Consider the following 15,622-nt stretch of genomic DNA (forward strand, 5'->3'; position numbering starts at 1 on the left):
CTATATTTGAAAATTTGGTTTGAAATGAAAGAGAGATCACTGAGCAAATTTTATAGATTTGTGTGGAAGAGTTAAAAGGAAACAAGAAATATTAATACAGTTATAATAACTGTATTGAAAAGATGAAACATTGATCATGAAGAATTTCACATAACCTGGTATTGACTAGTCTGTATAGTATATAGAACAGAAATAATTGTTCTTGAGCAGGTTTGACTTATAATAGTGGCAGCGATTGAAGATTGCATTCAGAAAGAGAAGTTGAAGAAGCTAGGTTTATTCATAGGAACAAAAGAAAATTGTGGTGACCTAATTCCAACTTTTCTTGTGCAGAATAGACTAGTATTGATAGCAGGACAAATTGCTCTCACTGTCAGACATGAAAGCAAGATTCACGTGATGCTGCTGTGTCGCACTACTCTTACTTTCAAATTGGTCTTAAATACCTAGGGGATGGGTGATGCGTTGGTACAAAGAACATTATGGCTCATCATTTTCTGAGAAACTGCTTTGACTCTTCTCAGGACTGTGTGCTGTGCCTTCTGCACCCACATGTCATAAGACCATTCCTTGCAATGCGGTGTCCTCCCATTTGTCAGTCTGCATCATCCCACATGGACCTATCTGTGCCATCAAACTTGCACCTCATATGATTATATTCCTGCACTGAAGTCTGTGTTTAGGGGATTTCGGTCTCCAGCTGAGCGTGAAGCCCTCCACAGTTTTGCAGATTTTTAAGAACATTAGGTGCTTTTTTAAAGTAAATCTAGAAGACAGCAACAATCTCAAAGTGTTTATGCACTTTAGTAGGAGAAGAGCAGTATAATAGGAGGCAAGGACTGCTACCAAAGTGGCAGTTACTGGGAACTGGCAGTTTCTTCTGTGACATTCACTGCCTTACCCCAGCTAGGGTTGCACTGACCAAGGCTACCATTTCATTTCCAAATAGGGAATTTGTGAGACATGAAAACCTGAAGCGAAAGAAAAGTGAGTTAGAAGTTACAGGACGAGGAGATGATTGTGCAGGAAAGAGGAGCTCCAGAAAGAGTAAAGGAGAAATTCTTAAGAAGCTTCAGTGTAGAAACCTGAGACAGATTGTACCTTATTTCTTCTTATCGTTCACGTCTAAGAAATAATGTAGCAAATTACATTAAAGAGGTTTTGTCAATTTTTTTTATGATATCTTAAGAAAAATTAAAGGCAATTAGCTAACTGGGCTGGGATCAGGAACTTGAGGAAAAGCAGAAATGCTATGTTAGAAATAATTGTTTGACGTGGTCCTTATAGTAAAATATTTCATAGAATCGTAGACTATCACAAGTTGGAAAGGACCCGTAAGTATCATCAAGTCTAACTCCCTCCTCCTTGCAAGACTACCTAAAACTGAACTATATGACTTAAGAGTGTCATCCACATGCTCCATGAACTCTGACAGGCTCGGTGCCATGACATTTCTCTGGGGAGCCTCTTGCAGTGACTAACCACCCTCTAAGTGAAAAAAAACTTTTACTGATGTCCAGTATGACGCAGCTTCAGTCCATTTCCTCCTTGTCGTTGGTCACTAGAGAGAGATGATCAGCAGCTCCTTCTCCCCAGCCCCCTGTGAGAAAGTTGTAAACTGTGATGAGGTCACCCCTTGGTCTTCTCTAGGCTGACCAAACCAAGGGACCTCAGCCACTCCTTGTAAGGCTTGCCCTCAAGGTCTTTCACCATGTTGGTCACCATCCTCTGGTCACACTCTGATAGTTCGATGTCCTTACATTGAGGTGCCCAAAACTGCACGTGGTATTCAAGGTGGGGCACACCTGGGAATACCAGAGAGGAGAAGGATCATCTGCTTCACCAAGGGAAGGCGAAGCGGGTAGTGGGCTCCTACTGGCTGTCAAGACTCATGCCTCTGTAAAGAATGAGCACATTTTGAATGTTAAAAACCAGCATCATGTCTAGGTGTGTCCTGGCACAGTTAATGGAGAGGTGTAAGTGGAAAGCATATGTGATACATATTGATGTACTCAAGTATATATGTAGAAAGGTGTGTTCTCATTAGAATTATTTGTGAGTCTTTTTAGCTGCAAATTATTTGAAAAGTATTAGCATTTATTTTGATGATACAATTCTAGTAAAATAAACAGTATGAATCTCATTCTGCAGTTAATAGCTCCTGTCTGTCAGACTGGAAGCTCCCAATGTGCTCATCTCTTTCTTTAGGGAACCATTTTCTCCGTGCCCTTTAAAGACTTTCTCCAGAACATCTTCATTCTTCACTGTGCAGAGTCCTGAGGCCATTGTACTTTACTGTGGTAACCAGGTCCATCAGACCCTTTTTACTTATTCTCCTAAGGTACAAATTTCGCTGTTCTTTCTACACTGCTTCTGTACATCAGGTACAGTCAACAGCAAATGTTGACTACTTCTGTCGGGCACTACATCTCTGTATCTGTCTTCCATTCCTTGTTTCCTCCTCGGTGCTCCATTATTTTCTGTAAATGCTATTTGTTACATACTGTGGTCAGCATTCTGCCAGAGCCATCTCACTGCATTTAATTATGCTGTGTTGAAGAGTAACTGAGCAGTTAACAGAAATTGCACCCTCATGGAGCCTTGCTGTTGGTGGTTTTGTTTTTTTTTTTCTCCAGCATGAGTGTCGAATCATTGAATATCCTCTGAGTTTAAAATTTACCTGAATATGTTTTACTGTTCCAAAGAGATTACACAATGGCACTGATTAGCAGCAGTGTTTTGTAATACCACTTAAGGCTTTATCACAGTGGAGTACTGCCAGTAATAGTCTTTAATTCACTTATATGTACCAATTCATCTCTGTCAGGTTTCTATTAAATTCTTTACTGGTTTACTTTGTCTCTATCCCCTATATAATAGGGCATGATTTCCACATCTATGTGGCCAAAATTAAAAAAAAAATAAATTAAATCTTCAACAAATTAGCTGTGGTCCATTGATTTGAAACAACAGTGCCATCTCTCCATTTACGTTCACATTTAATCTACTTTTCACAAGTTAATATATTTAGGAGAATCTAGGGAGGTGAAGTGACCAAGGGGCAGAAACAGTTTTACTAATTTAGCAAAAAATTTCAGCATTAGGTTAGGTATATTAGCTGTAAAGTGGAGGGTAGATGTAGCATTAAAACTGTGTGTGTTCATGCATAGACACATGCGTGTGCACACTTGTGAAAAGCCACCACTATATTCAGTATTAATTTTTTTCATCAGAATTATGACCAACGGTGGTTAAAAAGGTGAGTGCCAGACATAAAGAACAAAATTGCTGCATACACAATTTTGTTATTTCTTGCACTGGTTTCACAGTGTACTGGAAGATCTAAACTGTTGGCTCCGGGGTTGGTTCTCCAAATTTGTGTGGTGAAGCAGTGTCTGTGGTTGTTGTTGAAGCAGATCCAACTGTATGTTTCTCCTTTCTTTTTCGTTGTTAGGATTGGTGCAAAACATCAGGAGTTACGGCAAAAGCAACTGAGAGGCCTGAGCGATTATTCCACTGGGTCTGCAGGACCTGACATTGATGATGATGAGGTGGATCCAAATTATGCCAGAGTAAACCACTTCCGAGAGGCTTACCCAGCAGCAGGCAGCTACAGGCCATCATCACCAGCAGTAGCAGAAACCTTTGTATATCCACGGGATTCTCCTTCAACACCAATGGAGAGGGAGCACTTGGAAGGACTGTATGCAAAAATAAATAAGCAGCACTACCCACAGACTTCTGGTGACAGGTAATATTGCCACCTGGCATTGCAAACAGCGATTGCTTTGTGGGGAGGGTGGCTGGCGCTAGGTGGGGGGGGCTGTTCAGATGCCCCAAGCTCCCTGTATTTACTGACTAGAAGGACATGGATTTTCTCTAAACCAAAACCATGATCTGCTGCAGCAGTACCCAAAAGCGTGTGAGCAAGGCAGCAGTCAAACAGAAATCATTACAGAAAAGTCCATATTTCACAAAGAGAATGAATGAACTGACTCCAGTCCAATTCCTGCACTGCTGAGAGAGTGTTTTTCCCCTTGCAATCGGGAAAAGTTCTTACCCTGCAGCAAAAATAATCTGTTTGCAGATCCCTTTCAATTCTGCTGATCATCAAGTGCCTATTAGTAACAGGTTTTGTATGATAGCATGATGTATTGCATATGTTTATGGTCTAGTTTTCCCCAGCTGTGTGGTATTACACACTTTCAATTAGGTTGGGGAGAGGACTGGGAATCATGGCATTTTTATGCAGACCGTGAAGTGTGGCTTCACAAGACTGATTGCCTTTCACAGCCTTTCCAATAACCAAGTGGGAAGGAAAGAGCCATTTTTAATCCTTACTGTCAAGCTTCCAGGTTGATAGCATTAAAGAAAGATGTTCAAGTTTTTCCCTGGGTTAAAAAGAAAACAGAAATTCCTTTGTGTTGATGATGCACCCGCCATTATGGTGATTTTAAAACTGGTTGCTTCTGGAATTTGGGGCTAAAAGAACGTAACACTTCGTTACTATAGTGGCGTTAATATATCGATTTTAGTTTTTTCAAACCAACGTAGGAGCGTGTAGGCAAGATACACAAGTCTATGTGAAAAGTAGAGCTGACAGAGTAAGACATGGGGGACTGGAGGAATTGTTCACGCTTTGAGTTCATATTGCAATCTGTAGTGTCTCCCCATAGCCTCAGTCTGTGCTATGTGATGCCACACTGGTTAATTTTAGAGAAATATGTGAGCACAGACAGAGGAGTGTTTTAGTTTATGGCATCATAATACTTTAAAAGTATCTACTGAGTCGTTGGTATAAATAGTAATAAAACACTTCTGACATAAATCTAAGTTTGTAGCAGGAATGGGCCGAGTACCTCTTTTTCACCTAAATTCAGTATGGTAGAGATCTTTCCACATAGTGACCTTATTAATTTTTTGTTCCATATTACTAACTCTTCTTCTGCTGCATAAGGATGAAGAGGGTGAAATGAGAAGTAGTGATCACAGCTTTTTCCCATCTAGTGGGTTTTGCTTTACTAGAAAAGTCTTGAGACGATTGTCACAGAAGTCACATGAACATTTTTATATAGTGAAGGGATCAGAAACTGAGTTCATACTGACTCGGTAGACTAAGATCTGATAATTCCCCTAAATACAAGTTCATTTATTTTTCAAATATAAATACGTGCAGATATAACTCAATTGGTGTAAGCTATTGTTGTAAAGATTGCTTCTTAATTTCAGTTCTAACAGAACTTTATGGCTTTCCCTTCAGAAAATGTATCCATTTTGAAGTGTGGTTTGAAGTGTTGGTTTTTCCGTGCAACAAAAAGAAATGCTCAAGTCTTTCCCTCCAGCCTCTTTCATCTGATTGCTTGTGTTGCAGTTGTAACTACAGTGAAGGAGCTCTTGGCTTGCTATGTGGACAAGGCTGAAGTCCCAACCAGGTTTGGATTTGGTGTTGGGATCCCGGATTTTAGTGTAGCTTTAGCTGTAATTGTGCGATAGCGTAACTCAGTGAAAAACTAAACCAAAAACATCTAACAGGCAAGAAAAGTTACCTCATATCTGAGCCTCTGATCAGAAGTCACGCTGAGAGGCCATTCCATCTGTGTTGATTCTGTACTGAAAGACAAACAGTCCACAACAACTTCGCTTTGTTGAATTTCTCAGGCGTGTAGAGGCTGTTTAACCAGATTAGGAAAAAAAAATAGGAAATGTGGGATACTTATTAGGCTGCCTTTGTTCTTTTTTTAAATCTTTGTTTCCTTTGTCTCAGAGACAAAAAGGTTCTTGTTATTCACCAGCAGAAATGTGCCAAACGTGAATAATTTTATGTGAATTTACGTAGCGGGTCGTGAGGTCTCAGCCAGCCTTTGCTGAGTGTAGCAGCAACTTCAGGCAAGGAAATCTTTCTGTGCTAAAGGGAGAGGATTGAAAGGCGAAAGAGATGTGGAAAGAAAAGTCCCTTGATAACATGTTAATTACAAAAACAAAGCTGCTTTCAAGGGTCAAGTATGAAAACTACCTCATCTGCCTCAAAATGATGGGAAAGAGCTATAATGGATGCTTATTAGCCAAACCAAAGTTATTTTGTGTTGCAGGGCTGAACATTTATCAACACATTTGTCATGTAATAGCTCATGCTTTGGTCTTCTAACGCATGCATGCTCTCTCTCAAAGTTTCGCTATTAATTTTACTTTAGATGGATGGCTTTTTCTCCCACCTCTGACTCTCAAATTGTCATATAATGTGTGGAGACTTGATCAGTGGCTAAAGTAAATGAGTTTTTGGGGTAGAAGGGAGATTTGAACACAGAGAATAGATTATTTCATTTCAATCTGGAAATTCTAGTTATGTGTCATTATGATAGAGAATTAAAACTCATCATTTGAAACAAGAAGTTCATTTTTATTTTATTTTATTTCGTTTTATTTTTGCAGAAGAATGTATTATCATGATTAATGCCTTTTAAAATTTAGAGGCCATTTATAAAGTAAGAAGCTTAGTGGTCAGATAAGTGCTGTTCACCTTTTACGTATGCTTGCTCACCTTCTCTTCTCTTATCACCAGATCTGTTGAATGTTCCTGGTTCATTATTGGCAGTAGATTTGCAGCTTAAACTGAGAATCTCCTTCAGTACACAGAAAAGCAATAGGCTGCACATGTATGGAGTCTGTTGCTTTAATCATTATGAAGTACGTTTGCTGCCTCCAAGCACTGCTCCTCAGGGCACACAGGGACCTGTTTCACAGTGCTCTTTGCATACTAACACCCCCTTTACCTACACTTGCATCTGGCACCTCAGGGTTTTTTGCTTTGGGTTTTTTGGGGGGCTTGCTTTGGGTTTTATTTGCAACTGTTTAGTAACGTTCTTCTGCACTGCTTCACAATTGTTGATTTTCATTCCAACGATGACTGTATTCAGTGAAATAGATGTAATTTTTTGTGTATATTTTGCTGAAAGCTTTGGAGTTCGTAACTAAGAGAGGTGCTATATAAATGTAAATTGTCCTTATTAATGAATATAGTGAAGCATTAGCATGATCAGTGTATTCTGTGAATGTTAAGTTAAAGAGAGTGAAAAAAAATTAGCTGGCAAAATCACACATTTCTTTGTAAATCAAGCATTTTTCTGTTTATTTCTAATTAGCCACAATTTTCTCTAATGCAAATGGCATCCCAAAGGATGGCGCAGCCTGCATAGACACCTTGTGCAGCTGGGGAGCTCGCAGGGTCTTTGCCTGAGACGCTGTGCATTTTCCCAGCCCGCAGCAGAGGCTGGGTGATCTGTGGCCCATATGTTCCTGAGACGCGGGGTAGGGCGCAGCTCTCTGGGTTCAGTCATCACAGCTGTACCATGACAGAGCTGAGTTGCACCATGGCAGAGCCTGCGTGTCAGACCAAAGCCAAAAGAGCCTATGCACAGCACTATTATCACTTAAATGTCAGGCATGTCACATGATGCAACCCTTTCTCACGTTTTGAATAAGCAATTTCCTTTTTTTCTTCCCTTGAACGTGGTGCTGTCAAATGTCCAAACACTCCGAGTACATCTCCAGAAAGATTCTAGAGGCTTCACTCATCTTATTTCCTCAGCCCAGAACTATGAAACATCTAAAGTCTGATGCCAAACTCATTGCCAAATATAATTCTTCATCTATTTATGTGTCTTATCTTGAGGAATTTCAAAGTGCTAGTCTGACGAAAATGAATACAGTTTTCCTTTGTTTAGAGGGAACAGATTCAGTGCTGTATCTTGTTGCACATTTTAAAAAATACTAATAAAAGACCCAATGTTGTTTTATTGTGTGGGAGTAGAGTCCAAAGCCCCGGTCTGATCCAGCTTTCTGATTTTGGAGATGCTTTGTTGGATCTCACTGTGCAAGAGCTTATACTCTTCGATGTTAATTAATTAATTGAAAAACAGACCTTCCCTATTTTGGAGCGAAAGTTTCTTTATAGAAACTTGCACTCTTTCAGAATGTTTAATCTAGCAGCATACAAAGTTGAAAACAGGGGAATGAAACACATACCTCTGCACAACCCTAACTCTGCCCCTCTCATCCCACCCTCAGAGCTGGCCAGTCATGAGAGAGGGGGGCAGGGATGAGAGAGGGGGGCAGGACACTGAGCATTCTGCCTCTCCCTTGGAAGGATCAAAGGAAAAAACTGCTGTGCATGTCCCAAGAAACCAAGTGGCAATTGTAAGCTATGTGTAAGCCTGAGAGCAGAGTAACAAGGGAGTTTTGAAATTCGGCAAAGGAAGCATTTCTTACTGAAAAGCACGCTAAATGTTTGTCTTTGGGGCAGGTGTAGGTAGCTCACATCCTGCTCAGTCCGTGGCGGTAGGAATACGGAGCTGCACGAAAAGGCTTTGTTCAAAAAGCTAGGGTTGCCCAGATATGTTGCTTAGCCTTATATGTCTTGTAAGCCAGAAAGTCAGCTTTTCTTGTTCTTGATTCCTTGTCCTGTATCTAAGACATTGCTCATTGTGCATCCATTTACAACACCTTTTATCACTGACTTGCAAAAAAGCAATCCACTGCTCTAGGAGTGGATGTTCTTTACTCAGGAGTGATTATTCTTTAAGATGGGTATCGTGGAGGCAAGGTAGAAATTGAATGAGGCTGTGTAATATCTGTGTACCCTTTGCCACTGTACCTTATGTTAAAATGGGAAGAGAATTATGGTCATGGATTGGAATAATTTAATTTACAAAGTGTGACGAGTACAAGCAAGGCATGTACTCTCTCTTAACATATAGCCTCTTCTGTCTGCTGTCGTAAAATGAACTATACTATTTCTCCGTCCTATACTACCCTTCATCGCCTGAGACTCTCTGATTCCTCTGGAATTTATTCTTTTTGAAACGTACCACGGAGCCCTCTGAACCTTTGGCGGTGATCTGCTCACTGTTCCCTGTAAGGTTAAAACCACAGACTTAATGTCTGGCAACTTACTATCCTTCCTGGCTAATAGATTTTTGACAACAGTTAAATTCAAACTGGCATTGGCTGGCACAGCAAAGGTTCAGTGGTTCCCAGGGGCTCTCGGTAGAGCCCTGGAAGCAGGGCAGCCCAGAAACCACTTTGACCTCCAGTTCCACGAGAGTGTAGGTTGTGCCATTGAAGTTACACTTCTGGGGGTTTTTTGCTCCTAATAGAATTCATGATTTTCTTCCTCAGAAAGCACTAATAGGTGCTCACTGTGAGCACTGGACCTTTTGGGTCATGTTTAAATGAGCCTTTGTTTTATTTGCCACCTATATGGAAAAAAAAATAGTTCTACTGGTGGTCGTCACGAAAAACTACTTGGCAAATAGAGTTCAAAATGCTCTTTCCCAGGAACCTGTCATCCAGATCCTTCCAAGTCTGGGACTGTAGCCCAATCATTTTCTTCTCATGGAAACCCCAGATTTCATGGAACTCAGGTGACCCTGAGCATTTTAAAGCATGTCTAAACAGAAGGAAAGTGTCAAACTTAAACCAGAGCAGAGCTGCTGCTGTGTAATGCGTGCATGCTTGTTCGAGGCCATGCATTCTTCAGCAGAAATAAATTCTGCCAGGAATAGTCACAAATCTGCCTGTGTATGTCCTGCCTGCTAGGGTTTGCAGTTGGATCACCTCACTTATTGACAGATGTGTAAAATTTTATACTCTGCACTCCCACAACTCCCTTGTGACTGTCCTGCTGCAGATGCTGGTGAGCCTGAGTTTTGGCAGCTGTGTTAAGCATTCAGGTTTGTGGGGTTTTTTCCCTTCCAGCCCTGTCTTTTCTTATGTGATATATTACTGCATGGAATTATTTTATGTTAATTGTGCATATTTATTGATAATGTCCCATTCTTTCAGTTGTTGGGATGCAAAATGCAAAAGATAGGTCCCTGGAGAAAGAGCAGGTCTGTTACTGGAAGATGAGACCGTACCAGAGGATATAGAGTGAAATGCAGATGGTGTTGTCAGCCTCTTAAATGTACAAATAAAGACAAAATGAGATCGTCCATGCAGCTGGAATGAAATCATATGGCCTTGCATGTGTTCCTGCCATAGCGTATTTCCTAGTGTGAGCAAGAGATGCTAAATTCTATCTTATGCAGGATGTTGTTTGACTCAAAGCTCAAACTTTCTCCTTTAATCAGCAGCAGGATAATGTGTGTGTGCTAACTTTTCTCTGCAAAAAAAAAAAATTTAACAAAACGCCATTTAATTTTAAATGCTAATATGTATGTGTGGTTAATTAAGAAGCCAGAATTGACTATAAGGCTGGTAAGCTCCAAGAAAGAGAGAGGAAGATTATTACATTTCTGCTCGTGAACCAGCTGATAATGTGCAAAATTAAGATTTTGTAAGTGGCATTTTAAATGAATGGTTAATGGCTAAAGATTAATTAAACAGTCAGAGTTGTTCAAAGTAAAGCTGTTAAATCTTGTTTATAGGCCAGTCACTTTCATACTTAAAGTGCAAACCCTAATAGCATGTGGTATTTCCATTTAGCAGGCAAGCAGTGTGACTAGGATATTTCCCTTGCACAAGGAAGTCTGCCTTACAGGATACATGGTTGTGGATGAGTGGATGTAGCATTGTGTCCTGTGTTTTCTTCTTCCTGATGAAGGTGTCTGGTAGCAGTACACACAGAGAAATGCATTTCCTCTGAAAACATAATCTTAAATAAAATTGCTAAATCTTATTTTAATTAAAATGTAAGGGACATGGTTAAATCAGATGGAGTTCTGTTTTCCCTCTACTCTCCAGTGTTCTGTTCTACTTCCTGCACTTCAGGGTTTTCAAAATGCCCAGCTCTTCATTGCTCCAGGTTGTCTCTTTGGCTCCATCATTAGCCTAGCAGAGGTGCTCTAGCTAAGAAAAGAAAAAGGTATGTTTTCAGTCAGGTTTATTCTGTACTGCAGTTCTGGTTAAATGATGAATGTTAACCGAGTCCTATTTCCCCGATTAAAGAGAAACAACAAGCAGAAGGTCATTATGCTGCTCACAGTTGTAGGCTTGTCCTTCCAGCAAGTCCTTTGCCAAGAAACTGTTTGTTTTAATTCTGTTTTCCCTTTCTCTCAGCCCAGTTCCCAATTTTTTTGTTAACTATCTGGTGGTTTTCCTCCAGCTTCTTGATACAGTCATTTTGCCTTGTGATCTCCTAGCTTCTGGATATACAAGTAGTTCCAGGGAAAGCCCCGGTGACTTGGCCTTGTACAAGCTTCGCTATGTAGCCCTGTGCAAGATGAACCTGCACTGCTGACCTTACAGAGCTCGCGCTCTATCCAAAACCATGACTTGCAAAAAATCCTCTCCTGGTTTTTTTTGCCTAGATGCTACTAGTTAAATGGAAGAAAGAGATTCTTTCTTTCGTGGTAGAGATAATCTTGGTTTAATAAAACAGACCCGTAGGTGCAGGTATGGGATTTTGTTGTGCTAGACTTTTTTAAGTCTGTGCACGCTATGAATCTGTCTTTTGTGGGGGGTGGGCATGAGGAGCACAGACCAGCTCATGTATGAGCATCTGTATGTTCAAACTCTGGGTGATGACAGGGGCTCACAGCAAGCTCTGTCCTGACTTTTCACTTTGTTGAGATAAATTAGTGGCTTCTGGTCAAACTATTTTTAAAAAAATAGTTAAAGTTTAGTGGGAGGCAAAGAATTGTTTCCTAAAAATCTTAAAGTAATGGACAAAGGGTTAAATTTGGAGGAGGGAAGGGGAAAGGGCCAATGCTGTACTGCTTCTCTCCTCTTAAGAGGACAGTGATAACTGTCCAGTGGAGATGGAGAAGTAACTCATAGATGTGATGGGGAAAATGGGCATAGACTGACTGGAGCCATGAGAAATATTTTCAGTGTCTTCGCTTCTGTTTGAGGTTATCTGAGGTCGGTGGGACCTGTGCCAACAGGTTCCTCTGAGCTACAGGTAAAGCAATCCCCAGCCCTCCGTCATTAGGCAGTGAGGAGTGTAACTGAGTCCTGAGAGTCTTCAAGAGAGACCCCTCAGTTTCCCATACCTTCTCAAAATAAACACTCAGTGGTTTCCTCAATTCACCAGGAAAAATTCTTAGACCAGTTGAGATGACTGCAGTACAGAGACCCACGGGGCATACCTCAGACCTACCAGCACTGCCAGATTTTACTTCTGCCAGGAGCAATGCAGTAGCTCTGGTAAGCTTTTCCTGCTCATGTCCAGGCAAGATGCTTAGATTTGTATGATACTCATGCAGCTTAGCTGGGCAGTAGGAACCTTAGAGTGGAAACTCTTCACGTCTCTACACATCCATAAGATGCATGGAATTCTTCCCATACACTGATTTTTCTGCAGTCCCAGTTTACCTGGAGTTTACACTGGCATATCTTTAAAATTTTTTTCTGCTACTCTTAATCCTTCTGTTCCACTGAGTGACTTAGTTCTTAACATAATAAGATAAAAAAGATCTAATAGGGCCACAGATCTGACCTGAGAATGGGAACCTTCTCATGGAGGATTCAAGCATCTGAGAGCAGGATAAAACAACTGCTCCTAAACAGAGTCCAGGACCTTGCTCTCCCTGCTTGTGCGAAGGTTCCAGTGGTGAAAGGTTACACAACTACTTCATAAGCAGCATTGCTGATAGCAAGTATAGGCAGAAGCATGAACAAGATTTTTCAGTTAGCAGAAAACTGTAAGAATTGATGCTGTTTGAAAAGCTTAAAATCACTCAATATTGTGCTAGCAAAAATATTGGGAGGACTAACGAGATGTGATGGAAATGTCTTAATAGACAACAGGATGCTGAATAAAAAGACAATAATTGTGATTATTGTCTGACAGCTGTGCAGAGCATACAGTCGATGACAAACTCTAAAACTGCTATTTTTCAATCCATGATTAAAAGTCCAGTGGCACAGACTGTAATCCACAGGGACACAGTAAGCCAAGAAAATAGTTCACTGTTCATCAGCTCAAGCCTTCAGAAGTAGTGAAGTTGGTGCATACTCTGAACCTCTGTGACTGTACTTACATTCCCGCAAGGAGACCTGGCACTGTGTGGAGTCCATGGGTACGGTGGCAGAGGAGCAGTTTCTCTGGCAGGCTCTGCAGCTCTGACGTTGATCGAGGTGTTGGTGTTGATCTTCTTGCTTTGTGAAGAGTCACAAGACTGTCATAGAAAATGAAATAACTCGTCTTAAACCTCATTGTGGCCTGCATATGAGAGAAAGTGAGGTCTTTCGTTAGGACAGAGGGACGTGAGTAAGTGATGTTGCTTCATATAACTACCCTGGTTATCTTTTTTTGTCACTAACTTGTCCTTGATGTCTGGAGGCCATTCTTAGAAAGTAGTGGAGAATTGGTTGCATGGATGATTTTGTACTCTTCATTTGCCAGCAGAACAGGTGGCTGCCTTCATTTTTCTGGTCCACCAAGCTCAAGTCAAGAAAAACAAAAAACAGCTCATGATAAAAAAGATGGAAGAGTGAGTGTGAGATACCTCTAGAAAGTGCTGCAATTGAAATAAACGTAGCTTAATTTGTTAAATTTTTTTCCCCCTTCTTATTTCTCTTCAGTATTGTATTTGTGTACCAGTAGGTCAGTGTGACAGTTTCGCAGTGTCACATTCCTCTGTTGAATCTGCACTCTGGGAGATTGGTAGTCGCTTCCCTCCAGGAACTTGGAAGCAGGAAGGGGAAATGAGAAAGAGCCAACTAATGTTTTAACATTTCAAAGAACATTTTATCGTTCAATCTTTGACCCATATTTATGGTTTAATTTCTTCATTCACTTAAAATTTTAATCTTGAATAAAATTTTTCAGCATAATAGTGTCTTAGGGGCATTTCTTCTCAAATCGGTATTAGCTAGAACATGTCCTTCAGCAGTGGAGTTTATCTGTTATAAACACTTCTGCCCTTAGGCTTTGATGAGTACTTAGTCCTGGATATGGTTATTACCTCATAAATGGGAATCAGTCGCAAATGATCATTATGGTATTTACATAAAATGCATGGAAGACAATTATTTTGAGACTGGCCTGTAAGTTTAAGCATAGAACGTGTTCCCAATGCAAATGCTGCACGTGACCTGGCAATTGAAAAGTAATCAACAGCACACCTTTGGAGGGATGAAAAATATATTCAAAACATGGTCTGTCTTGCGGAGAGGCAGGGGAGTGCAACTGTTTTCTAGGCCTGAGTCACCGTAATGCTCAATAATTGTCTGGAAGGGCTGCTTTAAGTGAGCGCTTGTATACGGTAAGTGTGCTGCTGACTGGGGGCCTGCCTTGCTTCTGCTCTGCTCCTGGATCAGGACAGTGAAGGCCTTTGCAGCCAGAGTCCCCACTTTACGTGTCGGCTGATATTTCCATAACGTGACAAAGGTGTGTGAGGTTGTGGAGGAGAGTTGGGGAGCAGCATCAGAGCAATAAACCTGTTCCTAATTGTTATTGATTGTTAGGACGCAAATTACAAGCAGAGTGTGTGCAGTCCTGCACCTGAATAAGGTGGTGTTTGCTTCTGCTGTCCCTGTCCCTGGTTTAAAAAGAAACAGGAGGCAATTATTTTGTGCCTCTGTATACAATGGCAATATTTAAGCAGCAGCTGCTTCAGAGAGAAGTGTAAAGAGGACTTGGGGGAAGGATTTTATCTTTTCCTCCTTTTCTCTGTAAATACCACTGTCTGCATCAGTGGTGATGCTTTGACCTGTTTGCTACAGAGCTTGAAAAGTCTCTTGCGCTTAGTGACATGGTCTGGCTCCAAAACTGAATAGGCAGAGTCTGATTCTCTTTCTTTGAGCACTGCTACAAATAGATTATCAATCTAAATATGATAAGTGCTTGAGAATTCCTCCCAAAATTTAGACTTGTTAGTCTGATTGCTAGTTTGCTGGGATTTTTTTACGTGTCTGGCTTCTGAAATGATTAACAGTATTCCTTCATACCTTTTCACCTTTAATCTGCACTCTGGCCACTATCTCGTTACTGTTAGCTCTGGCAAATATACCAGATGTCAGAGCAGCTTCATTGTTCTGGTTTTTTTTCTTCTCAAGACCCTAGTGCATAGATAGAAGCTAATTTCTCTTTTGTGTTAAAACCTGCCTCTGAGGAATAAGATTACCAGCGTTCAGTCTTTGGCTGATAGGAATACTGAGGTCTCATGCCTTCTGAGTGCTTTGTCTCAGTTAATGTTTCTACTAGCTCCATGCATTTGTAGTGGAGGTCTCTTCTCCTGTTATGCTTGTAGAACCTTAAATTAATATCCCATTACTTTAGTAAAACAATTATAACATGTTTTCTAAATGTTTTCTTTATTCCCAGGGTTGACAAATGATACACAAAGACACCTCCTCTTCCAAGTGGGCGGAAATTAAAAATCATGCCAAGAAAAATGCTGTTTCTCAGAAAAGATTCAAAATATGCATTGTTTAAAGTGTGGCATAAACAAAATAGATTATGTAAGGTTCGTGAGCCTTTGTTTGGGGTGAGATCACTCGCTTGTGGGTCCACAGCTTCTCTGCTAACGATTCGTAGGACTTACATTTAAAAAGCAATGCCTGAACTACTGATTTCCCCATTGACTTTGAAAAAGATAGTTAGGGAGCTTCGGGCACAGCTACCTTTATTTCTGTGTTAGAGCCGCTGCTGTGCTGGACTAACACAGCAGTGACTCCA

The 15,622-nt window shown here is 40.7% G+C and overlaps 1 protein-coding gene across 1 annotated transcript in view; it reads left to right on the forward strand.

Annotated features, from left to right (window-relative positions):
• The window catches only part of LOC104272749 (partitioning defective 3 homolog B-like), a gene marked incomplete at its 5' end in the record, with an annotated part of 136,861 nt that overhangs the window by 55,778 nt on the left and 65,461 nt on the right, over positions 1–15,622 (forward strand). The window contains one exon of the mRNA XM_009867828.1: positions 3,455–3,751. Within this exon, the coding sequence (XP_009866130.1) occupies positions 3,455–3,751 (297 nt within the window). The remainder of the gene's footprint in view (positions 1–3,454; positions 3,752–15,622) is intronic.

Source organism: Apaloderma vittatum, unplaced genomic scaffold (genome assembly GCF_000703405.1).
Source record: "Apaloderma vittatum isolate BGI_N311 unplaced genomic scaffold, ASM70340v1 scaffold6294, whole genome shotgun sequence".
Taxonomy (NCBI): domain Eukaryota; kingdom Metazoa; phylum Chordata; class Aves; order Trogoniformes; family Trogonidae; genus Apaloderma; species Apaloderma vittatum.